A 26,882-nucleotide genomic window follows, 5' to 3' on the forward strand; every position below is an offset into this window, starting at 1 on the left:
TAAAAAAGAAAGAAAGAAATTGTAATTTAAAAATAGGATACAATAAAAGGCAGGTATACAATTGACTTTCAAGTTGGAAGAAATAAAATTTAATTTATATCTCACACCATAAACAGAAAAAAAATACACTAGCACTAATGATAGCTGACAAGCTAAAAAAAAAAATATTGCAAAAATCCTCATAATGTTTTAAGAACGTTTACAAATTTGTGTTGAGCAGCATTCAAAGCCATCCTGGGGCACATGTTGGACAAGCTTGCCCTAGACCGAAGGAAAGGAGAAGACCGATACAATGGTGGCAAAATAGAAAATCCCTGTGGATTTCCCGTATTATAATGACAGGGAAGGAAAATGATCATAAAATGTATTTTTTTTTAAATTTTTTTATTTTTTGAGACGGAGTCTCGCTCTGTCGCCCAGGCTGGAGTGCAGTGGTGCCGTCAAGGCGGGGGGAGGGGGCGCACAGGGAGTTTGGTGGGGACAGAGTTTCAGTTTGGGAAGATGGAAGCATTCTGAGATGGATGGTGTTGACGGTGGCACAACAGTGTGAATGTGCCTAAGGTCCCTGCACTCTGCACTTTACAGATTTTATGGATGCTTAAAATTAGGAAAATTAGGAGCCTTTTGTAGTTTAAAAGTGTGATGATTGGCTTTTCTTGCTCTTGTGTGAGTGAGATGTGCTTCTCTCAATATGCTATGTTATCTCGTAAATACTATGCCATGTATGGTTTGTTTTGGGGGTTTATTCTTGAGACAGGGTCTCGCTTTGCCACCCAGGCCGATCTTGGCTCTCTGCAGCCTCTGGGTCCTGGGTTCAAGCGATTCTTCTGCCCCCTCAGTAGTGGGGATTACAGGCATGCACCACCTTGCCCAGCTAATTTTTGGATTTTTTTAGTAGAGATGGGGTTTTGCCATATTGACGAGGCTGGTCTTGAACTCCTGACCTCAAGTGATCCACCCACCTTTCTCTCCCAAACTGCTGGGATTACAGGCATAAGCCACCATGCCCGGTCCATGCCATGTATGTTTTACCACAATACATAGTAATAATTTTGTTTTAAGTAATACAGCAATCTCTGTAAGCTCTTTATCCAAAGACAGTCACTATTAACACACAGTTAGTCTAAGCATCCCAGCTTTTCTCTTTTCTACCTCTGGAAAAGATACATTCTTAGAAAGTAAACACACCAGCGTGAAGGCACGGAGGGAATAATGGGGCTCGCCATTGCGGTATTTCCTTCTGGTGTCCTTCTCCAAACAGTTGTGTATAGTTGAGATCATAACCACACAAATTATCTAGCCCAAATTTTTCCCTTCTTTAAAAAATGGAAATAGCTTTATTGATTTTCCTGGCTATATATAACTAATTCATGATCATAACCAAAAACTTTTCTCTAAAACTACAAAGAAAATTAGGAGCCTTTTGTAGTTTATAAGTGTGATAACTGGCTTTTCTCATTCTTGTGTGAGTGAGAAGTTCTTTTCTCAAACCTTGTTATGATGTCAGCACATTACCTACCAGACATGAAAAATAATAATAAAAGGCCTAGGCCGTGCGCGGTGGCTCACGCATGTAATCCCAACACTTTGGGAGGCTGAGACGGGCGGATCACGAGGTCAGGAGATCGAGACCATCCTGGCTAACACGGTGAAACCCTGTCTCTACTAAAAATACAAAAAATTAGCTGGGGGTGGTGGCAGGCGCCTGTAGTCCCAGCTACTCGAGAGGCTGAGGCACGAGGCGGAGGGAGGTTGCAGTGAGTCAAGATTGCACCATTGCCTGCAGGAGCCAAGAAGTCTGGAGCAGCCAAAAAAACACAACAGAAGTGAAACAAAAGAAGCTCCTGCCTTAGCTGATTGACCAGCCTTACGACATTCCACCATTAAGATTTGTTCCTGCCCTGCCCCAACTGATCAATCAACCTTGTGACATTCTTCTTCCGGACAATGAATCTTATGATCTCCCCACCATGGACCTTGTGACCCCCTCCTCTGCTGACAATAGATAACCACCTCTAACTGTAACATTCCACTGCCTACCTCAGTCCTATAAAGCTGCCCCTCTCCCATCTCCCTTCGCTGACTCTCTATTCAGACTCAGCCCACTTGCACCCAAGTGAATAAACAGCCTTGTTGCTCACAAAAAAAAAAAAAAGATTGCACCATTGCACTCCAGCCTGAACGACAGAGTGAGACCCTGTCTCAAAAAAAATAAATAAATAAAATAAAGTAAGTGCATTTGGAGGGTCAAAGTTAAGATGCATTTTCTTTTGTTTGTTTGTTTGTTTGTTTGTTTGTTTGTTTTTCTGAGACAGAGTTTTGCTGTGTTGCCCAGGCTGGAGTGCAGTGGAGCAATCTCGGTTCACTGCAACCTCTGCCTCCCAAGTTCAAGCGATTCTCTTGCCTCAGCCTCCTCAGTAGCTGGGACTACAGGTGTGCGCCACCATACCCAGCTAATTTTTGTATTCTTAGTAGAGATGGGGTTTCACCATGTTGGCCAGGCTGGTCTCGAACTCCTGGGCTCAAGTGATCCACCCATGTTTGCCTCCCAAAGTGCTGGGATTACAGGCGTGACCCACCATGCTCAGCCCCAGATGCATTTTCTTTTCTTTTTTCTTTCTTTTTTTTTTTTTTTTTTAGATAGAGTCTTGCTCTGTTGCCTATGCTGGAGTGCAGTGCGTGATCTCAGCTCACTGCAACCTCTGCCTCCCGGGTTCAAGTGATTCTCCTGCCTCAGTCTCCCGAGTAGCTGGGATTACAGGCACCTGCCACCATGCTGGCTGATTTTTGTATTTTTGGTAGAGACAGGGTTTCACCATGTTGGCCAGGCTGGTCTCGAACTCCTGACGTCGGGTGATCCACCTGCTTTGGTCTCCCAAAGTGCTGGATTACAGGTGTGAGCCACCTCGCCTGGCCCCCAGATGAATTTTCAATAGCAAGAATTTTCCCTCTTCCTTGTCATTCTTCTCCGCACTCCACTTAAAATAAAGTTGGCCCTAAAATGCTGGATGAAGAAAGGAAAAAAGCAGGGCAGAAATCATCATTACAAATACTCTGGAGTGCAAAGGATTGACCCTGTGTCTGAATGTCCCCTGGAAAATAAACATTAGCATCCGTGTATTAGTCAGGGTTCTCCAGAGAAATGACCAATAGGAAGTGTGTACAGAGAGAGAGTTGAAGGAAATGGTTCATATGATGATGAAGGTTGGCAAGTCAAAAACCTGCATGCTGGACCCGCAGTCTGGAGACCCAGGGACACAGAATCACAGGTCAAGTCCAAAGGCTGTTACTGCAGATCCCCTCTTGCTCAGGGGAGGTCAGTGTTTTTGTTCTTTTCAGGCCTTCAACTGACTGGATGAGGCCCACATGATTACAGAGGGCAATCTGCTTTTCTCAAAGTCCACTGTTCAAATGCTAATCTCATCCAAAACACCCTCACAGAAACACCCAGAATAATATTTGACCACATATCTCAATACCAGGGCCCAGCAAAGTTGGCACATAAAATAACCATCACAGTCTGTAATGTTTGTTTGCTTAATCATATACTTGGCAGGGCCGGGCGCAGTGGCTCACTCATGTAATCCCAGCTCTTTGGGAGGCTTGAGGTCAGGAGTTCGAGACAAGCCTGGCCAAGAGGGTGAAACTCCATCTCTACTAAAAATACAAAAATTATCTGAGTGTGGTGGCGCACGCCTGTGGTCCCAGCTACTTGGGAGGCTGAGACAGGAGAATCGTTTGAACCCAGGAGGCGGAGGTTGCTGTAAGCCGAGATCACGCCACTGCACTCCAGCCTTGGTGAAAGAGCAAGACTCTGTCTCAAAAAAAAAAAAAAAACATATACTTGGCACTACTAATTACAGTGGAAACATCTCTTTGGTGAGCAGCAGCTATTTGTTTCACATATATCATTATTATATATGCATTACATATCATTTCTTTTCTTTTTTTTTTTTTTGAGACAAGTTCCTACTCTGTTGCCCAGGCTGGAGTGCAGTGCCACAATCATGGCTCACTGCAGCCTCTACCTCTCCTACTCAAGCAATCCTTCCACCTCAGCCTCCCGAGTAGCTGGAACCACAGGCATGTGCCACCATGCCCAGCTAATTTTTTTTTTTTTTGGTAGAGATGGGATCTCACAGTGTTGCCCTGGCTGGTCTTGAACTCCTGGCGTCAAGCAACCCTCCTTCCTCAGCCTCCCAAAGTGCTGGGATTATAGGCATGAGCCACTGCACTCAGCCATATATATCGTTTCTAATCTTCAGAAAACCCTGCAAGCTAAGAAGAATTATCCTCATTTTTTCAAATGAGAAAACCTATGGTTAGAGGAAGAAAGCCTCCAAAGGCAACACAGCTGCATTTGAGGGAGATGGAACTGAAAGGCATCTTTAGTTAACCCAAAGCACCAGGCCTTTTCCAGCCACCCCTTCAAGCTGGGCAGGGATCACTCAGTGTGGCAAGGATTGCTTGCTTGGCCTCTGAATTGTACTCCCCTTCTTCCACGGGAATGGAATTTTAGCCAGGCACAGGGCCGTGCAGAATACAGACATTTCCCAGATGCCCTCAGTGAGCTGCGCCCACGGGACCAAGTCCTAGCCAAGGCGGTGCAGGCAGGTGCTTTGGGCCGTGCCCTTAAGGAAAGGGGTGACTGGTCCTCCCTTTCCCCTTGCTGTGGGGTAGGAAGCAAAGACTGGAGCCAGGCAGCACCTCAGGGCATCAGTGCAACCGCACAGATATCCTATTGTTTTTTGTTCAGACATTTATAGGGATATAGATACAATTTTATGCTGCTATTTGGGATCTTTGTATCCCTGCTAATTAGAAAACAACTTTGGGGCCCAGTGCAGTGACTCATGCCTGTAATCCCAGCAATTTGAGCGGCCAAGGCTGGTGGATCACTTGAGGTAAGGAGTTCAAGACCAGCCTGGGCAACAAGACAAAACCTCATCTCTACAAAAAAATCCAAAAATTAGCTGGGCATGGTGGTGCACATTTGTAGTCCCACCTACTCAGGAGGCTGAGGCAGGAGAATCGCTTGAACCCGGGAGGCAAAAGTTGCTGAGACCCAAGATTGCACCACTGCACTCTAGCCTGAGCAAGAGAGTGAGATCCTGTCTCAAAAAAAAAAGAAAAGAAAAAGAAAAGAGAAGAAAAGAGAAAAGAGACAAGAGAAGGGAAGGGAGGGGAGGGCAGGGGAGAGCCGGGGAGGGGAGGGGAGGGGAGGGCAGGGCAAAGGAGGGGAGGGGAGGCAACTTTGAGGCTTTCGGTTTACAAAGATTCCATAATAAAAAGGGAAAGCAGCTTCTGCGCTTCACCCGGGCTGTTGGATTTGCACCTACCTGTCAGTCAATACGACCAAGGCCAGAGCCTGGAATACACTCTTCATCTGATGTCCTCCATTTCAGAAAAGCTCCATGGACCCCCATCATAACCTGAAGAATCATTCCTTCCATTGAGTTTAGAAAGTTGAATTGGCGGGGCACAGTGGCCAACGCCTGTAATCCAGCACTTTGGGGGGCCGAGGCGGGAGGATCATGAGGTCAGGAGATCGAGACCAGCCTGGCCAACATGGTGAAACCCCGTCTCTACTAAAAATACAAAAATTAGCTGGGTGTGGTGGCAGGTGCTTCTAATCCCAGCTACTCGGGAGGCTGAGGCAGGAGAATCACTTGAACCCGGGAGGCAGAGGTTGCAGTGAGCCGACATCGTGCCACTGTACTCCAGCCTGGGCAACAGATTGAGATTCCATCTCAAAAAAAAAAAAAAAAAAAAATAGAAAGTTGAATTATCTCACAGAAAGGCCTTTAGAAAATTTATATATTCATGTTGTATCCTTCAGCAAACGTGGGTAATTTTATTTTGTGACTGAAGTCACTCATTCAGTTGCCTTTAAAAAGTCTAGAGTGCAGACTCGAGGAGGAGGCGTGTGGAGCTGTTAAGTGGGTATGGAGTTTCAGTTCTCAGGTGAGAATGCTCTGGAGCCTGGCTTGCATAACAATGGGAACAGACTTAATGCTACTGAACTGTGCTCTTAAAAAATAACAAAGATGGTAAGTTTTATGTTTGTATATTGTACCACAAGTTTTTTAAAAGTTGAGTAATGATTCTCCAACATTTTTAGCACTAAGCCCTTTTTTCAAGCTTCTAGGCAATACCTCGTATATAAGATAAATCAGCCTAACAGAATCCTCCTGGCTTCTCTGTCCCTTCCCCGTGGGCTTTTGACAAGCCTGAGGACTTCTAAAAAGCCTGTTTGTACCACATAGATCCAGAGCTTTCGTGGGGTACTAAAATTTGGTTTATTGGCCAGGTGCAGTGGCTCACACCTCTAACCCTAGCACTTTGGAAGGCTGAGGCGGGAGGGTCTCTTGAGGCCAGGAGTTTGAGAGCGGCCTGGGCGACATAGTGAGACTCCATCTCTAAAAGAAGTTTTTTAAATTTAGTTTGTTAAAAAACAATGATAGCAAAATGTTGTTGAGAACAGAAAGGTTTGAATAAACAAAAAATGTACCCGTTCATGACAGCAAAATTCAAGTCTCCCAGATGAACCTCTAAATTCAGTTCATCCTGCGAATATCTTGGTAAATTTCTTTCTGAGGAACTTAACAAAGGAAGAGATGAGGCTGACACCACCTGAAACTCCTTATGAGCGATTTCAGCAGAAGGCTGGGTACAGCCAGAGGAGCACCTTCCAGAGTGTAAAAATCAAGGATTAAAATATAGAGACAAATCTCTAAATTTAACATTTTATGTGGGAAGCAATTTGGGTCTTACACACAGACCAAGTAAGTGGTCTTCAATATGTCTGAAGAACAAAGAGGAGGTTGGAGGTGTTATAAAAAGGAGAAATGGTACATACTGTTTTTCGGAAAGTTCATTGGCACCAGTAAAATTTGGGGATGCTGGCCAGCTCTTAACTGGTGAGTGACAGCGAGTGAAACTCATCTTAGAGTCGCAACGGGTGGTATCAGTACCTATCAGATAAGGCTGGCTTCGGCTGAGTGCGGTGGCTCACGCCTGTAATCCCAGCACTTTGGGAGGCCAAGGCGGATGGATCACCTGAGGTCAGGAGTTCGAGACCAGCCTGACTAACATGGTGAAACCCTATTTCTACTAAATACAAAAAATTAGCCGGGCATGGTGGCTCATGCCTGTAATCTCCCAGCTACTTGGGTGGCTGAGGCAGGAGAATTGCTTGAACCCAGGAGACGGAGGTTGCAGTGAGCTGAGGTCACGCCATTGCACTCCAGCCTGGGCAACAAGAGCAAAAACTCCATCTCAAAAAAACAAAACAAAACAAAACAAAAAACTGGTTTCAGGTTGGAGCAGGCAGCCTCAGAAGTCAGGCTGCAGAGAATGACATTCCTGGAGCGGTGTTATGTGCCACCCTCCTGACACCCGCCTCTGGACTCTGTTTTATTTGGGTGTGACAAGAGTGACCCAATTCATATGGTCATCTGTCACAAGAGACAACCATCACAGACAACCTGTGCTGTGGGGACGCCTCTGGAGCCTGCCCTAGGCTTCCAGCTACACTTGGCATATTGACCACATGGGGGAGAAGGGGTCTCCTGTCCCTACGCACACCCCACCAGTATTCCTTGGCGGTTATTTTTATTTTTTAAATTTAATTCAATTTAATTTATATTTATTTATTTATTTATTTTTGAGACACAGTCTCATTCTGTCACCCAGGCTAGAGTGTAGTGGCACGATCTGGGCTCACTGCAACCTCTGATTCCCGGGTTCAAGCGATTCTCCTGCCTTAGTCCCCCGAGTAGCTGGGATTACAGATGTGCACCACCATGCCTGGCTAATTTCTGTATTTCTAGTAGAGTCAGGGTTTCGCCATGTTGGCCAGGCTGGTCTTGAACTCCTGACTTCAGGTGACCTGCCCACCTTGGCCTTCCAAAGTGCTGGGATTACAGGCATGAGCCACCGCACCTGGCCTATTTTTTTTTTTTTTTTTTTTTGAGACGGAGTCTCGCTCTTTCACCCAGGCTGGAGTGCAGTGGCGCGATCTCGGCTCACTGCAGGCTCCGCCCCCCGGGGTTCACGCCATTCTCCTGCCTCAGCCTCCCTTGTAGCTGGGACTACAGGCGCCTGCCACCTCGCCCGGCTAATTTTTTGTATTTTTAGTAGAGACGGGGTTTCACCGTGTTAGCCAGGATGGTCTCGATCTCCTGACCTCGTGATCCGCCCGCCTCGGCCTCCGAAAGTGCTGGGATTACAGGCGTGAGCCACCGCGCCCGGCCCGGCCTATTTTTAAAAAGAGATAAATCCACAAGGACAAAGGGAATGAGGGGAAGTGACTACGGGGAAGAGAGGCCAACATGCTTCTGTGAGGCGGAGAGTGGACGGAGGCAGTGGCCGCTTCCACAGATCACAGTGGGGCTGGCAGGGGGAAACCTGACGAGAAGCAGCCACTGTGCCCCCAGGATCCCCAGGGGTCAGCACTCAGATGCTGCAGATCACCACAGATCACCACAGATCACGAGAGAGGCCTGAAAATCAGGGCTTGCCTGGAAGTCTAGCTCCCAGCATTTGTAACCCTCAGGCCCCTCCCTGATTTCTGCATCTAGGGACCACCACTTCACCCCGTCCAAATGGAAATGTGGGGGGCAGGGGTTCATTTTTTAAGAAATTGAAAACAGAACCCCAGCCTTGGGACAGCAGGCAGAGTGGAGGGCAAAAATTTGGTACAGGGCCAAAAATAGACAGGAACGTCCACAGTTCCTGCCGCAGGATCCTGGCTTCCTTCCTGACTGGCTACCCAGCGCAGGCAATGGGGTTTCTCCCATCCCCACCACCCCCAGGAAGGAGATTAGAAGATCCTGTGCTGGAGAAATGGAAATGCTTCAGGGAAAAGAACTCTTCTCTCTGGCTACAGACATTAGGGGACCCCTCCCCAGTGAAAGAGCAGCTTGGCCCAAAATCACCCAACAGGGAGGAGCCCACCCATTGATAAGCCCTATCTGGGCACTTAGGCTTCCAGGAATCCCTAGACCTGAGGAACAGCTCTCACATGGAAGACAATGTTTAAAACAACAGGAGAAAGGAACACCAGGCAAAGTACAGGACAGAACTTAGAAGTTTGTTTTAAGAACAACACAACCCTCAAGGGCTCCTTGGAGTAATGACTGACTCCAGGTCTGCAGCGGAGAACGTATAACATGTGCCAGGAAGCAGAGGGGTGTGCGGGACTCGAGGATCTCGTCCAGGGACTCGGTGCCATCTGGAAAGGACTCAGCGGCCAGAGGGCCCCAGCGGGCTCACTGGCATCACACAGGTAACAGCTTCAGTGCACATGTAGAAAGCCACGATGACCCACACCCTGCCCAGGAAGGAGGAAGGTGGGAGGAGGAGAAGAAAAGAGAGGAGGAAGAGGAAGAGGAGAGGAAGAAGAAAGGGAAGAAAGTTTCTGCCTGTTGGGGTTTAAATCCTCTTACCTTAACCACCTTAAGGGTCCTTTAACCACCTTAAGGGTCCCTTAACCTTCTCATATCCACACTCTAGTTTTTTTGTTTGTTTGTTTTTTGAAATGGAGTCTCACTCTGTTGCCCAGGCTGGAGTGCAGTGGCACGATTTAGGCTCACTGCAATCTCTGCCTCCTGGATTCAAGCAATTCTCCTGCCTCAGCCTCCCAAGTAGCGGGGATTATAGGCACCCACCACCACACCAGCTAATTTTGTATTTTTAGTAGAGATGGGGTTTCACCATATTGGTCAGACTGGTCTCGAACTCCTGACCTCAGGTGATCCGCCTGCCTCGGCCTCCCAAAGTGCTGGGATTACAGGCATGAGCCACCATGCCAGTCCCAGACTCTAGTTTTTACATCAGTCATAACATTTCAAATTTCTATATTTTGGTGTTCTGAGTCGTTCAGTGAATACTGCATCATAAGCATTTTTAAATGTTATATTGTTTTCATGACTCTTTCAGAGTTTCTTTCAGAGTTAACATAATATATACTTCTTACAGAAAATTGTAAAGTTTAGACCAGGCCCAGTGGCTCATGGCTGGAACCCAGCACTGTGGGAGACTGAGGTGAAAGGATCACTTGAGCCCTGGAGTTCAAGACCAGCCTGGGCAACATAGCAAGACCCCATCTCTACAAAAAATATAAAAATTAGCCAGATGTGGTGGCACATACCTGTGGCCCCAGCTACTCAGGAGGCTGAGGTGGGAGGATGGCTTGATCCCGGGAGGCGCAAGTGGCAATGAGCTGAGATGGTGCCACTGCACTCCAGTTTGGGTGACAGAGCTAGACCCTCTTTCAAAAAAAAAAAATTTCCTTCAGGGAGATCCCTATAAGGGGTGTTACTTTTAGAAATGTTCATTTAGAATTATGTCCATGTTGTTGAATCTAATCCTGATTATGTGGTAGCTGTCGCTGCAGCCACTGTCTCGCCCTCAAATACCCAATGTCCACTCTCAGGATTTCCAGGGTTAAGGTCCAGTCCCTGGAGCCCAGATGTGCAAGGTTCAAATCTTACCTCTGCCACTGACTAGATGTGCAATTTGAGGCAAAGCACCTAAACTGTCTTATGAATTCTTGTACAATGCTGAGAACAATACAAGTTTACAGAAACCTCGCAATAAATACCAGCCCCCATCCCCTTGGGTGGCTGTAGCCGCCGATCTGATAGAAGTTTGAAGATTCTAGACATGGAAATTGAGCAGCCTTCAGCCAAACATCTACTCACACCTGAAAATGCACCATATTTGGCATCTATATGTGAATTTATGTCTTTTCTGCCCAGAGAGTCTACAGCGTCAAGTTGGTCAAGGATCAAGAAGAGATCAAGGACCATATTAGGTCTTAGACAAGGTAACATGAAGAAAATAAACAACAACAACAACAAAAACACTATTAGGGATGACAAGCTTGCATGTTTCCAGGCAGAGTAGCGCTTGGATGATGAAAGTGCCCTGGGGAGAGTGTCTGGGTGTCAGGGTGATGCAGGGGTCCTGCTGACTCCATTCATGGCGCTGTCTCTGGCTATGGGATGGAGTATGAGCCTTGCTGAGGAGCGAGCCGTGAGCCTTTTTTTTTTTTTTTTTTGAGACGGAGTCTCGCTCTGTCGCCCAGGCTGGAGTGCAGTGGCGCAATCTCGGCTCACTGCAAGCTTCGCCTCCCGGGCTCACGCCATTCTCCTGCCTCAGCCTCTCGGAGTAGCTGGGACTATAGGCGCCCGCCACCATGCTCGGCTAATTTTTTGTATTTTTTAGTAGAGACGGGGTTTCACCATGGTGTCGATCTCCTGACCTCGTGATCCACCCGCCTCGGCCTCCCAAAGTGCTGGGATTACAAGCGTGAGCCACTGCGCCCGGCCTTTTTTTTTTTTTTTTGAGACAGAGTCTCGCTCTGTCGCCCAGGCTAAAGTGCAGTGGCGTGATCTCGGCTCACTGCAAGCTCTGTCCCCCGGATTTACTCCATTTTCTTGCCTCAGCCTCCCAAGTAGCTGGGACTACAGGTGCCTGCCACCAGGCCCGGCTAATTTTTTTGTATTTTTTTTAGTAGAGACGGGGTTTCACCATGTTAGCCAGGATGGTCTTGATCTCCTGACCTCATGATCTGCCCGCCTCGGCCTCCCAAAGTGCTGGGATTACAGGCATGAGCCACGGCGCCCGGCTGCTGTGAGCCCGTTGAGCTTGAAGTCTGCAGATGAAGTTGGCACTTGTAGGAAGGAAGGAAAAGACACTTGACCAAGACATAAATGGATAAGATCCTTCAGGCCAATGGAAGAACCTGAAAATTCTAGGATGTCAGGGCCTGACCCTGGGCCATGCTTGTGCAGGGAGCAGGCTGTGTTGACCAGAGTTCCTCAGTTATGTGCACACAATGAGGATCCCCCTGGGAATCTTCTTAAAATTCAGATTCTGACTCAGGAGGTCTGGAGTACAGGCTGAGGTTCTGCATTTTTGTATAGGCTCCTGGATGATGCCCACGCCGTTGGCCCACGGACCACAAGTGGAGCAAGGCAAGAGCAGGCGGGCCCTACTCACCTGGCTCCAGGGAGCTCCCTGGGGCCACCTGGCCACACTCTCCCCTCTCCCAGCCTCCTCTGCCATGTGCTGGCTTCTCAATGGGCCACACCTCTCCTGCTTCCCACCAACCAGCACAGACCGTGGAGCTTCCTGGCAGAGTGAAGGGCCAGAATACAGCAGACCCAATTGCTGTGCTAAGAAACAAATCTTTTTGTTTTTTTTTTTTTGAGACAGAGTCTCACTCTGTCGCCCAGGCTGGAGTGCAGTGGCGCCATCTCAGCTCACTGCAAGCTCCACCTCCTGGGTTCATACCATTCTCCTGCCTCAGCCTCCCAAATAGCTGGGACTACAGGCGCCCGCCACCACGCCCGGCTAATTTTTTGTGTTTTTAGTAGAGACAGGGTTTCACCATGTTAGTCAGGATGGTTTCAATCTCCTGACCTTGTGATCCGCCCGCCTTGGCCTCCCAAAGTGCTGGTATTACAGGCGTGAGCCACTGCGCCCGGACGAAACAAATCTTTTAAAATCTGATATGAAAGGGAAACCTCCATGTCTACAGCTTGTTCCCTGGGCCGACTGCTCTGAGGTGACAGTGGCATTATATGTGTGGCCAGTCACTGAGGGGCACTGCCTTCCTGCAGGGGAGTCCCTGAAGCCCCAGCCCCAAGTGTGGCAAGGACAGGACCAGATCCCAGGAGCCTAGGTGGGGATGAGCCCGACCCACCGTGGCCTCCGTAGCCAGAGCTGTAGACAGGGCTGCTTGCAATGGCCTGTTGAAAGCACACAGTGGACACGAGCTGAGTCCAGAGCTTTCTCTGAGCTGGGGCTTAGCCCTCCAGTGCGGAACCATGGTCAGCGGCTGCAACCCCTGGGGAGTAGGGGGCCTGGCCTCCTGCCCTCTGCAGGGTCATGGGAGTGTCTGGGAGCTCAGGGTCAGGGCCAGATGGCTGTTCCTGGGGCCTGGGGCTCCAGCTCAGGATGTTTCGGAACAGGAACTCTTGGCTTGGAGAAGCCCATTACACCGCAGGAGGCCTGAGATGGTCAGTCTGCAGGGAGCAGCTCAGACTAGGGGTGGCAGAGCAGCGTGTGGCTGTGTGTGGCCAGGTCAGGGGAGAGCGGCCAATGCTGGGCCCTAAGGAGCCCGAGGGCCACGAGGACCATGGAAAAGGTCTTGAGTGAGGGAGTCGGGACCTAGTGGCTAGGGGTCTTGCTTGAGGATGCTCTCTGCAGCCACAAGGAGAGGCCCAGGCAGGACCAGGTCAGGAGGACGCTGGGGCAGAGGCCCAGGCAGGAGGTGGGTGGGCTTGGTGGGGATGGGAGTAGCCAGGGTGTAGGTGAGGACGGGGAAGGGGCCCCCCTGCCTCCTGGCTTCCCTGAGGGCGGGGCTGGCCAATCCCAGCCCTCAGTCGAGCCCAGAGGCAAATGTGTGCAGGGAGGAGAGGCGTCCAGGTTGGAGCTTTGGGAGCCCTTGGAGGCAGCAAAGCAGACTCGCCTCTGGGACCCAGCACCCAGCACCCAGCTTGGACTTGCAGGTGGGGGCTCAGGAGTGAACATCGTGGGGGCTTTGAGCAAGACCCTCTGGGCCCAGCCTCACCTTCCATACTTTGAAGTCAAGGAGTGGACCTGTGCTGTCTCAGTTTGCTCTGGGGTCTGGGCAGTTGTGTGGTTTGGGCAGAGGCCTCAGAGGGTCCTAGGGACAGACTGACCCAGGTCTTGAGCCTCGGGGGAGCGTGGGGATGGCCGGGCTCAGACAGGCCTGGTTGTGGGTTTGTCTTCCAAGGGGCACACGTGCACTCTGGTGCTTCCTGGCATTCAGAAGAGAATGGGGAATTCAGACATCAGGCCTTCCTTCTCCCTGGGAAGGATGGCAGGTGCCTGGAGCCAGGCCTGTCTTGAGAGCCAGGGCTCTGGGCCCTCCTCCTCCAGTGCCCTGTTCTAGGCCTTCAGTGCACAAAGCACTCCCCTCCTGGGGTCTCTTCAGGGCTCCCCGGGATGCAAATGGGACAGGGAATAGGATCCCAGGTTTGAGGAAACCAAGGCCCAGAGAGGAGAAATGACCTGCCCAGAGCCACAGGACAGTCAGGGCACACCTGGCTTTCAACGGCAGGCTGCTCTGAGCCCCATCATGTCAGTTTGTCTCAGAGTCAGGCTTGGCAAGGTGGTGCAGCACTGCTAGGCCCCCCTCTTCCTCCTCAGGGTGACCGACCAGCAGCCCTGCTGTTTGAGAGTCCCTTTCAGCAGAGAACCCCTTATTTGAGTGACCAGGAATTGACCCCTAATTATATTGGTGGGCGGGCTATGGATTTCATGGGCTTCCCAGTGTCAGAGACCTGATTCAGGCACTTATCTAACCTGAGCATCTACTGTGTGCCTGGTAACATCTCTGTGCTGGTCACATCACAGGAGCAGGAGCCCCTCGTGGTGTCAAGTCCTAACTCGGAATAACAACAGGTCAGAGTCCCCCAACCCCCAGGCATAGGCCCTGAGCCCCTGGACACTGGCGTTTGTGTCTGAGAGGGGGTGAGAACACTTCTCTGTAGGAAATGTCTTCAGCCCAGGATCCAGGGGTGGGGGGAACCTTGACCATGGGGTGGGTTGTTCCTGCCATTGTGGGATCAATGTGGCTACCAGACCCGGGCAAGGGACTTCTCACCCAGGCCTGTGTGCTCAGGAGAGTGACGCTTCCCTCATGGGGAGGTCGGGGTGAGGGTGCCCCTGCCAATCACCAAAGAGCCCTCTCCAACACAAACCCAATGAGGGGAACCTGGGGTGTCCCTGGCAGAAAAGGGACTCAACCCAAGCTTCCTCTGCCCCCAGGCATCAACTGCTTCTTGCTCAGGGGGTCCCCCAAGGATTTAGGGACAGAGGGAAGGTCTCGCAGGGCTCTGGGCTGCAGACTGGCAGGGGGGCAGCATGTCTACCACCCTGGGCCTGGAGACTAGTTGAGGCACGTGGCCACCTGGGCCGCCTCTGGGCTCAAAGGTGAGAGAACCAGACCTGGGTGCAGTGGCTTGTTATAGAAATCTGTTTAATGGTTTAGGAATGTGTACACTCTGGCTCTGCCAAGTTTCCATAAAGGCAACTTTTCCATGTTTTAAAAAATAGATTTGGTATAAAGATTTATATATTCATAAATAGGTGACATGAAAAATTACCAAATGCAAATGGCATACTTGCGCTGACTGAAGCCCTGTTCACCCCAAGTCCAGGCCCTGCAGGGGTCAGAGGGTCCCTGCCGGAGGAGGCCCCAACTCCGGCAGCCTCTTAGGGAAGAGAAACTGAATTAAATGTGTATTAGGAACCCCTCCAGCTCCTTAAGCCAGCATCACACTGGCCCCACCCAGGCCTCAGCCCACCTCCCTCTGCTTCCCCCCACCACCTCCACCATTGCCCCCTCCCATGCACTCTAGCCCCTGACCCCACCTGCTCCCACTCTTTGGCAATTTATCAACAAAGGAAGAGATGACACACTGTTCTCCTTCCGCCCCAGAGCCCGGGCTGCCGGGAGAGCTTAGCCTGCCAAGGGGAGGAAACAAGCCTGCTTTGTTTTGTCTCACACACTTCCCCATCTTCTCTCCCAGCCCAGTTTTAAGGGCCGGAAGGGCAGTGGGGCCCCCTCCTGGTGGGATACAGCAGGGCAGGAGCCCCTGCAACCCCAGGTGCAGGTCTTGAGCCCCTGGACACCGGCTTTTGTGCCTGAGGGGGTGGGAACGCTTCTCTGTAGGAAATTGCTTCAGTCCAGGATCCAGGGGTAGGGGAACCTCGACCATGGGGTGGGTTGCTCCTGCCAGGGGGTACTAGGGGCAAGGCCCCAGGGTGGAGCCAGTTCTGGGAGCTGTGTCCAGCTAGGCCATCTGTGACCCCAAATGGCATGAATAAAAGGGCAGGTTGGTAAGAGCCAGGGGAGGGCATGGGGCAGGGAGACCAGGTTGGCCCAGACAGGACAGAGGTGCTCCAGGGACAGGGTGCTGGAGTGAAGCCAGGTGGAGCTGTGGAGCCTTTGAAACATCCTGAGGGCCCAGGCCTGCCACGGGGTGACCTGGGCAGAGGAGAAGCCCAGAGGACAGCAAGGTGCCCAAATGAGTGGTCAGGGCTTCTGGGGTGGAGGGACAGGGGGCACAGTGGTGGCGGGGGAAGGAACGTGGAGTCCCAGGTGAGCCTGCCTTTCCAGGCCAAGCCCTTGGAGTGAGGCTGCTCCTGCCTGGGGGGCGAGAAATGGAAGTGGCTCACAGTCCAAGGTGACAAATGAACCCATCACCGGTCAGCTACCATCCCTGTGAAGGAGCCAGGGTTGAGGGCCCTGTCCATGTCCTCCCTCCCTTCCTAAGCCCTGAGGAAGGTAACAGCCCCACCTGTGAGGCCCCAGCCTGGAAGCAGAGTAGGAGAGCCGGGCTTCTCAGAGGTGGGCAGTGGGTGGTGGTGGGCAGTGCCGGTAAGTATGCTTGGGTGGCTGGGACTTGCCCTGGAACTGGGGCTGAAATTCAAACAGGGAGGCCCAGACCTTTGCTCCCAGGACCCCATGCATGCTCCCTGTTCCCCCAAAAACATAGGGGCTCTGCAAGGACAGGCTTCATGGGACTTCTCTTCCAGCGTGGGCCTGCAGTGAAAGACCAGCTCAGCCCCTTCTGACCATGTGACCCCAGAAACATCGGCCCCAGCAGAAAGGTTGTGAGGCTGGAGGAAGGCACTGCCCACGGCACATCCAGTCCCAGCAGGGTTTGGGGGCACCCCTCAGTGCCAGGCACTGTCTGCCCTGCAAGTGGAGCCCAGGCACTGCAGTGGAGGTGCAGGGGCAGAGCCCAGACCCCACTCAGCTCCACTCTCACCCCTGCCACAAGCAAAGCTGCTGAGAAAGGGAGCCGGGCAGCCTCACCTCTGGCGCCCCCCAATCTGATGCACCCAGACTCCCCTCAGTGCAGGTGCCAGCCCCCCAGCTCCTGGCAACCTTCCTCCCCTGCAGAACTGGGGAGGAAGTTCTGCAGGGGAGAACTACCTGCCCAAAAGGAAGCCTGGCAGGTGAGATGCTGGCTCCACCACAAGCATCAGGCCCTGCTTGTCTCAGTCTCAGTGGAGGAACCCCTGTCCAGGCCCCAACCCTGCCTCTTGGGTCACCGTGGCACTGCTGTAAGGCCTGCTCTTGCCCTATGGCCAGGCCTGCCTGTAAAGTGCTTAGTGCAGAGGGCAGGGAGGCATGGGGGAGGCCTCTCACTGGCCCAGGAACTGCACTGAGCCATGCCTGGCCTGGCCCTGGGAGCTAGACCACAACCCGACGCAGCCCTGCTCATGGGTCCAAGAGCTGCTTACTTCTGGGGGCACCATGCTGAGGGGGCTGCGAGGCAGAGCTGGGCTGACACAGACGGACTAGGATTGGCTAGAGAAGATCACTTGGCCCCTCCAGCCCTAGCCCTGGCTCTCCTGTCACTGTGATACCTCTGAGCCACATGCCCAGAGGACAATGCTGCTTCCCACATCCCCCCACCTCACTTTTGCCTTCTAACCTTGGTGCCCAGCTCAGGGTGAGGCAGTTAAGGGCCCAGGGAATAAAATGGGCCAGGCCAAGGACCGCCAGGGCCTCTCCTTTTTGGTCTGGGAGACTCGATTCCATAAACTAGACTGGGACCCACGCTCGGCTGGCAGGATTTCTGCTTGTGGGGTAAGGCTGGGTGCCTTGCGGTGCCCTCTCATCCCTGAGCGTCAAGGATGTAAGCTTCTACTTGGACCTTAAATGTCCACTTTCCCATCTCAATCCCCCACCCACCAGACTTCTGAGTGCTGGCACTGAAGGATTAGCTAATTTTGCAACCTGAGTGGCAAAACACTGGGCACCGAGCCAGCAGACAGTCCCCACCTAGCTGTGGGCCGTGACCCCATGCTGTGCTGATGAAAATGAGAAGCCACACGGAAAGTCAGAAAACTCAGAGGTCCTGATAAGGCAGTGAGCCAGACCCCAGGGAGATGTCTGTGAGTGCTGCGGGGGCAGTGAAGGCAGGAAGCAGGTTCCCCGCCTGGAAGGGGCTGGGGCTTCCCTGGAGCTGCACTCAGGCACCGAGCCTGTGGGTCTCATGGCTCTTGCTCTGCTGCTCTGCGCAGAGCCCCAGGATGACCGGGAAGAACCCAGGGCACTGGGCACATCCCTGGAAAGCAGCAACCTGCTGCCACAGGTTAAGCCAACTCATGAGAGGAAACGGTCAGAGCCAGCAGGCATGGGACAGGGAGGACCGCCGGCCCCTCCTACTGTGGCCCACACCGGCGGGCTCAGGCCAGTCTTGGAATGTGAAGATCGTGGAGGGCCAGCTGCTGGCTGGCAGGGTGGCCCACCAGGGTATCCTGCTTCCCCTTCCTCAAGGAGAGCCTCCATCCCGCAGCCAGGCCACAGGATGCAGAGCTCCAGAGCTTCACCCGGCTGCTGCAGTTGCCAGTGCCCAGGAGGGCTGGCTCTGGAGGGCTGGGCTTGGCAGGCTGGGGAGAGCAAGGAGGTGGGGAGCCCCTGGTCAGCACCCGCAGCCCCAGCCTTCTCCGATGTCCTTGCTATTCAGCTGGATGTGGTCGGGGCTCTTCTCGCTGAACAGGGGGCCCCCGTGCCGCATGATGAGCTCCGTGGCCACCCTCAGAAAGGCCTCCTCCACGTTGCTCGAGTCCTTGGCAGACGTCTCAATGGCACACAGGATGTCATAGTGCTCAGCCAGGCTCTGTGCCTCAGCCAGGGAGACCTCCCGAAGCTCGCTGAGGTCTGACTTGTTCCCTGCAGAGGAAAGCCAGGGGCAGCATGAGGCCATGGGGGCTGGGCAAGCCCAGTCCCACCTGGGAGGGTCACGCTGACAGCCCCATGCCACTCCCTTCCACCACTACAAATGGACACCCCTGGCATGGTCATCTGTCTTTCTTTAAAAAACCTTTTTTAGGCCGGGTGCAGTGGCTCACGCCTGTAATCCCAACACTTTGGGAAGCTAAGGCAGGAGGATTGCTTGAGCCCAGGAATTCAAGACCAGCCTGGGCAACACAGTGAGACCCCGTCTCAATTTACCCAGATCCTCCTAGATGGTATGAGATGACTTCATTATGTTCCAAACAATCTGTTAAATTGCTTCTTGACCCAATTTCTAGAATAATTTTTTAAAAGTCTCTACATGGTTGACTTTTGTAATGTGGTTGTAAGGAAGACAAAAAAAAAAGTCTGGGCCAGGCGCAGTGGCTCATACTTGTAATCTCAGCATTTGGGAAGGCTGAGGTGGGTGGATCACCTGAGGTTCGAAGTTCAAGACCAGCCTGGCCAACATGATGAAACCCCGTCTCTACTTAAAAAAAATACAAAAAATTAGCCAGGCGTGGTGTAGGGGGCCTGTAATCCCAGCTACTCGGGTGCCTGAGGTAGGAGTGGCAGGCAGAGGTTGCAGTGAGCCGAGATTGCGCCACTGTACTCCGGCCTGGGCAACAAGAGCGAAACTCCATCTCAAAAAAAAAAAAAAGAGTCTGTAAAGATCTGAAATTTCCTTGGTAACCTTAATTGATGTAGCAACCAATTTCAAAGTGTGAAACTTATTTGGATCCTGATCTCAACAAACTGGAAAAAATAAAACACATATGAATTTTATGAGCAATTATAAATCTGAATACAGACTGGCTATTTGATATTATTAAGGAAATGTCAGTATTTTTAGATGAGAAAATAATATTGCTGTTTTTAAGTGTTTACATATTTTGTAGGTTCATGCTGGAATACTGCCAGGTGAAATGGTTTGATGTGAATTTGTCTCAATAATCCAAGGGAGGGGAGGTGACATGGTACAGATGAGAGGAGGTTGGACTTCAGTTGCTAATTGCTGAAGCAGGGTAATGGGTACCTGGGGGCTCATTATTATACTATTCTAAGCCAGATATAGTGGCTCACACCTGTAATTCCAACTACTTGGAGGTTGAGGCAGGAGGATTGCTTGAGGCCAGGAGTTCAAGATCAGCCTGGGCAACATAGCAGGACTGCATCTCTAAAAATATATGTATGTATATAAGTATGTATAAATAAATAGATAAAATACTATTTTCATAGCTGTATAAAATGTTCTATAGGCTGGGCGTGGTGGCTCATGCCTGTAATCCCAGCACTTTGGGAGGCCGAGGCGGGTGGATCACAAGGTCAGGAAATCCAGACCATCCTGGCTAACATGGTGAAACCCCGTCTCTACTAAAAATACAAAAAATTAGCCGGGCATGGTGGCGGGCGCCTGTGGTCCCAGCTACTCGGGAGGCTGAGGCAGGAGAATGGTGTGAACCCAGGAGGCAGAGCTTGCCATGAGCCGAGATTGCGCCACTGCACTCCAGTCTGGGCGACAGGGTGAGACTCTGTCTCAAAAAAAAAAAAAGTTCTATAATAGAATGTTTTTCAATTAATTATTTTTTGGAAGACAGAGTCTTACTCGGTTGCATAGGCTGGAGGGCAGTGGCGCGATCTGGGCTCACTACAATCTCCGCCTCCCAGGTTCAAGCGATTCTCCTACCTTGGCCTCCCCAGTAGCTGGGATTACAGGTGCGCGCCACCATGCCCGGCTAATTTTTGTATTTTTAGTAGAGACAGGGTTTCATCATGTTGCCCAGGCTGGTCTTGAACTCCTGAACTCAGGCAATCCACCCACCTCAGCCTCTCAGTGTTAGGATTACAGGTGTGAGCCACCACAGCAGGCTGGAATGTTTTTCAGAAATGTCCTGGATAAAAGGGAATTGGTGGCTGGGTGTGGTGGCTCAGGCCTGTAATCCCAGCACTTTCAGAGGTCGAGACGGGTGGATCACAAGGTCAGGAGATCGAGACCATCCTGGTCAACATGGTGAAACCCCGTCTTTACTAAAAATACAAAAGTTAGCCAGGTGTGGTGGTGCGCGCCTGTAGTCTCAGCTACTCAGGAGGCTGAGGCAGGAGAATCGCTTGAACCCGAGAGGCGGATGTTGCAGTAAGCCAAGATTGTGCCACTGCACTCCAGCCTGGTGACAGAGCGAGACTCCTTCCCCCACCCCCAGCAATAAAAGGGGGGGAAATGTTTAGGCCAGGTGAGGAAAGCTCTGTTCATGCCAAGCACTCCATGTCCCAGTCTGAACAGGCTGTGGAAGGCAGGCCACATGGAACCAGGCACCACCCTCTTCCTGGCTAGAGTCAGGTCCAGGCCCTGTCTGTACATTTGAGTCAGAAAAATCAACCTGTTCGCCCAGCTACTCGGGAGGCTGAAGCAGGAGAATCACTTGAACCGGGGAGACGGAGGTTGCAGTGGCTTTGCAGATCTTGCAGAACCAAGATCACGCCACGGCACTCCAGGCTGGGTGACTGAGTGAGACTCTGTCTCAAAAAAAAGAATCAACCTGTTGGGGTGAGGATCCCAGGGATAACATAAGAGCTAGAGAGCTTCTCCAGTCCAGGTCTGGGAAGGTTATATAGAAGGAAAACAAAGGTAAACAGCATCCTTCCACAGCAGCAGTTCTCAAAGTGGGGTCCTTGGACCAGAAAGGTGGGTGTCACTTGGCAATTTGTTAGAAATGCACATTCATGGGCCCCAGCCAGCCCGCCTGGATCAGATGCTCTGGAGGTTGAGGCCCTGCAGCTGCACTTGAAGAAGACTTCTGTGGCATTCTGAGGCACGGAAGCCATCGAGTGTCCCTGCTCTGTGTGCGGCACAACAGAGAAAGCCACAGACTTGAGGTCAGCAGAAGCAAACTCAAAGCCTACTCGTGTGTATGCTCACAGGCCATGTGGACCCGGATAAATCACTCCACTTTTCTGAGCCTAGCCCCAGCCCCTGTCAAATGAGAAGCCGGGGTACAAGAGCTAAACCTTGACACATGTGAAGAACTGCAGAGCAAACTTCAGCTCCCTTTCTTCTTTCCTCTAATTCCAATTTTAAATGTAATTTTCTTTTTTTTTTTTTTTGAGACGGAGTCTTGTTCTGTCACCCAGGCTGGAGTGCAGTGGCGTGATCTCAGCTCACTGCAAGCTCTGCCTCCCGGGTTCATGCCATTCTCCTGCATCAGCCTCCCTAGTAGCTTGGACTACAGGCGCCTGCCACCACGACCGGCTAATTTTTTTGTATTTTTTTTAGTAGAAACGGGGTTTCACCGTGTTAGCCAGGATGATCTCGATCTCCTGACCTCGTGATCCGCCTGCCTCAGCCTCCCAAAGTGCTGGGACTACAGACGTGAGCCACTGCGCCCGGCCTTGAATGCAACTTTCTAAGTGATTAGTGGGATCAGGATTTGCAAAACCATGGCTCAAACTCTGGCTGGGACTCCCTCTGAACTCAGGGTTACCCTGTGTTTAAAAAGCAGAGGGAGGTAGGGACAGGCAGAGTGATGGGATTTGTGGTCCCGAGGAACCCCCAACTCACCGATCAGCAGCTGCACAATGTTGGAGCCCGCGTACTTCCTCACATCCTCAATCCAGTGAGGCACCGACAGGAAGGAGCTCCTCTTGGTAATGTCGTAGGCAAGGATGGCCCCATTGGCACTGCGGTAGTAGCTCTGGGTGATAGTGCGGAACCGCTCCTGGCCGGCCGTGTCCCAGATCTGCAGCTAAAGAAATAAGGTTCCTCAGTGAACCCAGTGGCACAGGCTGAACATGGGGACAGGCAGAGTGACCCCACAGACCCACACCCAGAGCTGTGGTTCCACTGGGCTAGGAGGCCTTCTGAGTCCTTAGAAAGCAACTCAATGGCTCAACCTTGTTGGAAAAATGGGGAAGCAAAGGGAAGGTGAGCAGCCCCTGTCCTGGCCCTCTAGGGTCCCCAGGGAAAGGTGGAGGAAGGGGTATACTCTGAGCTGGCCCAGGTCCTCCATGTGCCCCTCCGTGTGCCCCTCTCCCCTCAGCACTGGGCCCACTGCTGTGAACACAGAACCACCAGTGCTCAAGCGGCTGACGGCTGGAAAGCTGGCTCCAGGTGCACTGCACGGCCAGAAGTTCACACGGCCAGGTACCCTCCCCTACAAGAGCATCATGTACCCAGCTGTGTGTGAGGCTCCTCCAGCATTAGGGTTCCCTCAGGACTCTACAGCTTGGTGATGAGGACTGTGGGAAGGGTGACTGGTGGTGGCAACAGGCAGAGTCCTCCCATGGGGCCTTTGAGTACAAGGCAGTTTCCATCAGCTGACCCAGCTTGGCCAAAGCAAGGAGCTTTGGCCACCCATGTCTTCATTTAACACCTACTCTGCCCCACCTCCCACCAGACGTGGGCTGTGGAGAAGAGGTGCCCATGGGCGGGAGGAGCTTCCCTAGCATCTTTTAGAAGCAGAGTCTGGCAGGATGGATACAGGCCGGGCAGGGGCAGAAGTCTGTGTGGGGCCAGGAGGCCGCCCACTCTGGGCAGAGATTACCAGCCAAGGGGCATATGCCAGGGATCTTGGTGACCAAACACCTCGGAGATTGGGCATGCCTTCTCTGCCCCACCAATCACAGGTTCTCGTGGCTCTCTGAAGACTGACACCCAGCTTGTGGCGCGTGCCAAGCTGCAGGTCCATCAGCCCCCTTTGCAGGTACAAACACTCGGGGTGCCTCTTTACCTAGTTCTCAAGGTATGTGAGAAAGGTCTTTCTCTCAAGGTCTGTCTGGGGTGGGGAAAGGCTACAGAGGCCCAGACAGTTCCTGAAGGCAGGGCCTCTGCCCCGGGCACTGTGGAGGTGACCACCATTGCCCCAGCCCCAACACAGAGAAGTCTGAGAGTGAAAGCTCTGGGCCAAATAAGACTCCTCCTCTTTCCTGAGTTGTCCCATTTACTCCTCAGTGAATGGCTCTAAGAAAACCAGGCCTATGTTCCACAGTTCATGCATCTTGCCCCTCACGCATGGCAGCATGGGGTGAAGTGCAAGGTTTATGTGTGCACCACACAAGCCTGGGATCCAGATAACCTCTGGTGTGGAGATAACTCGTCTCCACACATAACACGAAAGACATCGGCCAAACAACAGCAAAAATGCAACACAGAAGAAACAACACAGAGGCAAAGTACTCAAACAATTGTCAATGTTTCAGAAATAGGGAAAGACTCATGGAACAAGGAAAGAATAGTATCTTTTTTGGCGAGGCGCATTCAGAAAGAAAAAAGAGCTAAATTAAAAATATGATAACATACATGAAAAATGCAACATCAGGGTTGGAAGATAAAGTTGAAGAAATCCCTCCAAAGTAGAGAAAAAATACAAAGAAATGGAAAAGAGAGAAAATAAAATTGAAAGCCAGGTGCAGTGGCTCAAGCCTGTAATCCCAGTACTTTGGGAGGCCAAGGCAGAAGAGATCAAGAGCTCGAGACCAGCCTGGCCAACATGGTGAAACCCCATCTCTACTAAAAATACAAAAATTAACCAGGTGTGGTGGTGCACGCCTGTAATCCCAGTTACTGGGAAGGCTGAGGCAGGAGAATCGCTTGAACCTGGGAGGCAGGGGTTCCAGTGAGCCAAGATTGCGCCACTGCACTCCAGCCTGGACGACAGAGTGAGTGAGACTGTTTCAAAAAAAAAGAAAAAAGAAAAGAAAAGAAAAGAAAATTAAGAACCAGCCTAGGAGAGCAGGATAATCAGAGTTTCAGAAAAAGAGAGAAATACAATCAAGGAGAGGAAATCAAGTATTTCAAGAATAGTACCCAGAATTGACTGAGGTGCCCACCAGGCACACACACAGTGGAGCAGAGCAGACCACACTGCATCCATGGGCGGAAATTCCAGAACAACAGGCAAGAAGAAAGAACACAAAAGACCCATGTGGCATTAGACAGCCAACAAAACAACGCCTTAAAATGAGGAGAAAAATTATTTCCAACCTAGAATTCTCTACCCAACCAACCAGTAGTCAAGTGTGAGGGTTTAATAAAGGCATTCCCAGACATACAGTCCTCGAAAAATTCACCTTCCTGCCACCCTTCCCCAGGGAGTGACTGAAAGTTCCTCTACCTAAAGAAGTCAACAAAAAATAAGAAAATGTGGGATTCAGAAAACAGAGAGTTCAACTGAAAAGGGAGGCAAAGGGAGATGCCAGGATGATGGAAAGAGAGATAGATCCCAGGATAATACCTGAGCAGCAGCCTAGACATCAGCCAACCTGGAGCCAGTCAGAGGGCTCCTGGAGCAGCTTCCAGCCATGGCAGCATCGCTGGTGGCAGAGTAGCCCTCCCTCCACACACACCACAGGACTGGAGAAAATACATGAGGCTGTCGTTTTTGGAATGTAGACAACAAGCAGCCTGAGACCATAATGCCTAAAAGAGGAAAAACTCATGAAAGGCGCCTCATGATCATCGTGATGCTCTACCTGGGAGTTTCCTGACCATGGGGCTAGAATCCAAGCAGAGCACAGTGGTCCCACTGAGCTAAGGAGGCAGAGATCAGGGTCTGGAGTAGATGATGTGATGAAATGAGAAGACATAAGTAGGGGGAGCCCAAAAGTCTATGTGAGGTGTCCCAGTGAGCTCTTGACCAGAGAGTGCCCCTTCCAGAGTTGAGAACAGACCAGAGATAGAGGTTCAGGAGTGCTAGGGGATGCTGAAACTCCAAGCCAGACACAGTGAAGAGGCCTCATTAGTGTCTCATTAGCACCCTGTATATGAGCTATCAGAATGTCACTATGGGTGAGGACCATGCCTAAAGAATAGGTCTCCATAGACCTGCCCTCACCAGGTTTGGAGGTTGAGTTCTGCCACATTAGCGAGGCTCAGAAACACCTTAGTCTTTCCACATATCCACCCTGACAAAACATAAAAAACAAGCCTAAACAAACAACTTCACAGTGATCAGCCAGTAACTAAATTGACTACTAGAACAAGAATCAACACTCTTCTAAAGAAGATAACAGAATCCAGAGTCTCGTTAAGTTATCAACCACAATTTCCATATACTATTGAAAATTGCTAAACATGCAAAGAAATAGGAAAATATGAACCACAGATAAGGGAAAAAACAATCTATTGACACTGATGCCAAAATGGCCCAGATACCGCATTTAGTAGGGAGACTTTAAAGCAGCTATTTTAAATATGTTCAGAAAATTACAAAGAAAGTATGTTCAAAGAATTAAAGAAAAATATCATCATAATGAGTGGACGAATAGGGGATTTAAGGAAATAAATGAAAATTTATTTCTTAAAACATTAAAAAATGTTTTACTAAACTATTTATTATTATTAAAATTATGGGCTGGGTGCAGTGCTTCACGCCCATAATCCCAGCACTTTGGGAGGCCAAGGCGGGTGGATCACTTGAGGTCAGGAGTTGAAGACCAGCCTGGCCAACATGGTAAAACCCCATCTCTACTAAAAATACAAAAATTAGCCAGGCATCGTGATATGCTCCTGTAATCCCAACTACTCGGGAGGCTGAGGCATGAGAATCCCTTGAATCTCAGAGGCAGAGGTTGCAGTGAGCCCAGATCACGCTACTGCACTCCAGCCTGGACAACAGAGCAAGACTGTCTCAAAAAATAGATATATGTTGAACTTAATTTTTTTTTTTTTTTTGAGATGGAGTCTCACTCTGTCACCCAGGCTGGAGTGCAGTGGCACAGTCTTGGCTCATTGCAATCTCTACCTCCCAGGTTCATGCCATTCTCCTGCCTCAGTCTCCCAAGCAGCTGGGACTACAGGCATCCACCACCATGCCCAGCTAATTTTTTGTACTTTTAATGGAGACAGGGTTTCACAGTGTTAGCCAGGATGGTCTTGATCTCCTGACCTTGTGATCCACCCACCTTGGCCTCCCAAACTGCTGGGATTACAGGCGTGAGCCACCGCACCCAGCCTTAATTTTTTTTTTTTGAGATGGAGTTTCACTCTGTTGTCCAGGCTGGAGTGCAAAGGCACAATCTTGGCTCATCGCAACCTCCGCCTCCTGAGTTCAAGTGATTCTCCTGCCTCAGTCTCCTGAGTAGCTGGAATTAT

General features: G+C 50.9%; 1 protein-coding gene, 1 non-coding gene and 1 pseudogene across 5 annotated transcripts in view; 2 read left to right on the forward strand and 1 right to left on the reverse strand.

Moving 5' to 3' along the window:
* Window positions 1-618: 618 nt before the first annotated feature.
* Window positions 619-730, forward strand: LOC129471773 (uncharacterized; annotated as a pseudogene).
* Window positions 731-1,417: 687 nt separating this feature from the next.
* LOC129471772 (small nucleolar RNA U13) lies at window positions 1,418-1,525 on the forward strand. The gene has a single exon (XR_008653728.1). It is a non-coding gene; the product is annotated as a small nucleolar RNA U13 (small nucleolar RNA).
* A 13,477-nt stretch (window positions 1,526-15,002) lies between these two features.
* The window catches only part of RAB43 (RAB43, member RAS oncogene family), a 39,176-nt gene continuing 27,296 nt past the window's right edge, over window positions 15,003-26,882 (reverse strand). The window contains exons 2-3 of one of the 4 annotated variants that reach the window (XM_055259178.2): window positions 22,353-22,536; window positions 15,003-18,733 (exon numbers count right to left, since the gene is read on the reverse strand). In XM_055259178.2, coding sequence (XP_055115153.1) covers window positions 18,483-18,733; window positions 22,353-22,536 — 435 coding nt within the window. In that variant the 3' untranslated portion in view covers window positions 15,003-18,482. Of the gene's footprint in view, window positions 18,734-19,878; window positions 19,974-22,352; window positions 22,537-26,882 lie in introns of those variants that run through there. The other 3 variants (XM_063630246.1, XM_063630247.1, XM_055259179.2) reach the window with 3 other exon arrangements.

Source organism: Symphalangus syndactylus, chromosome 21 (assembly GCF_028878055.3).
Source record: "Symphalangus syndactylus isolate Jambi chromosome 21, NHGRI_mSymSyn1-v2.1_pri, whole genome shotgun sequence".
Classification (NCBI taxonomy): Eukaryota; Metazoa; Chordata; class Mammalia; order Primates; family Hylobatidae; genus Symphalangus; species Symphalangus syndactylus.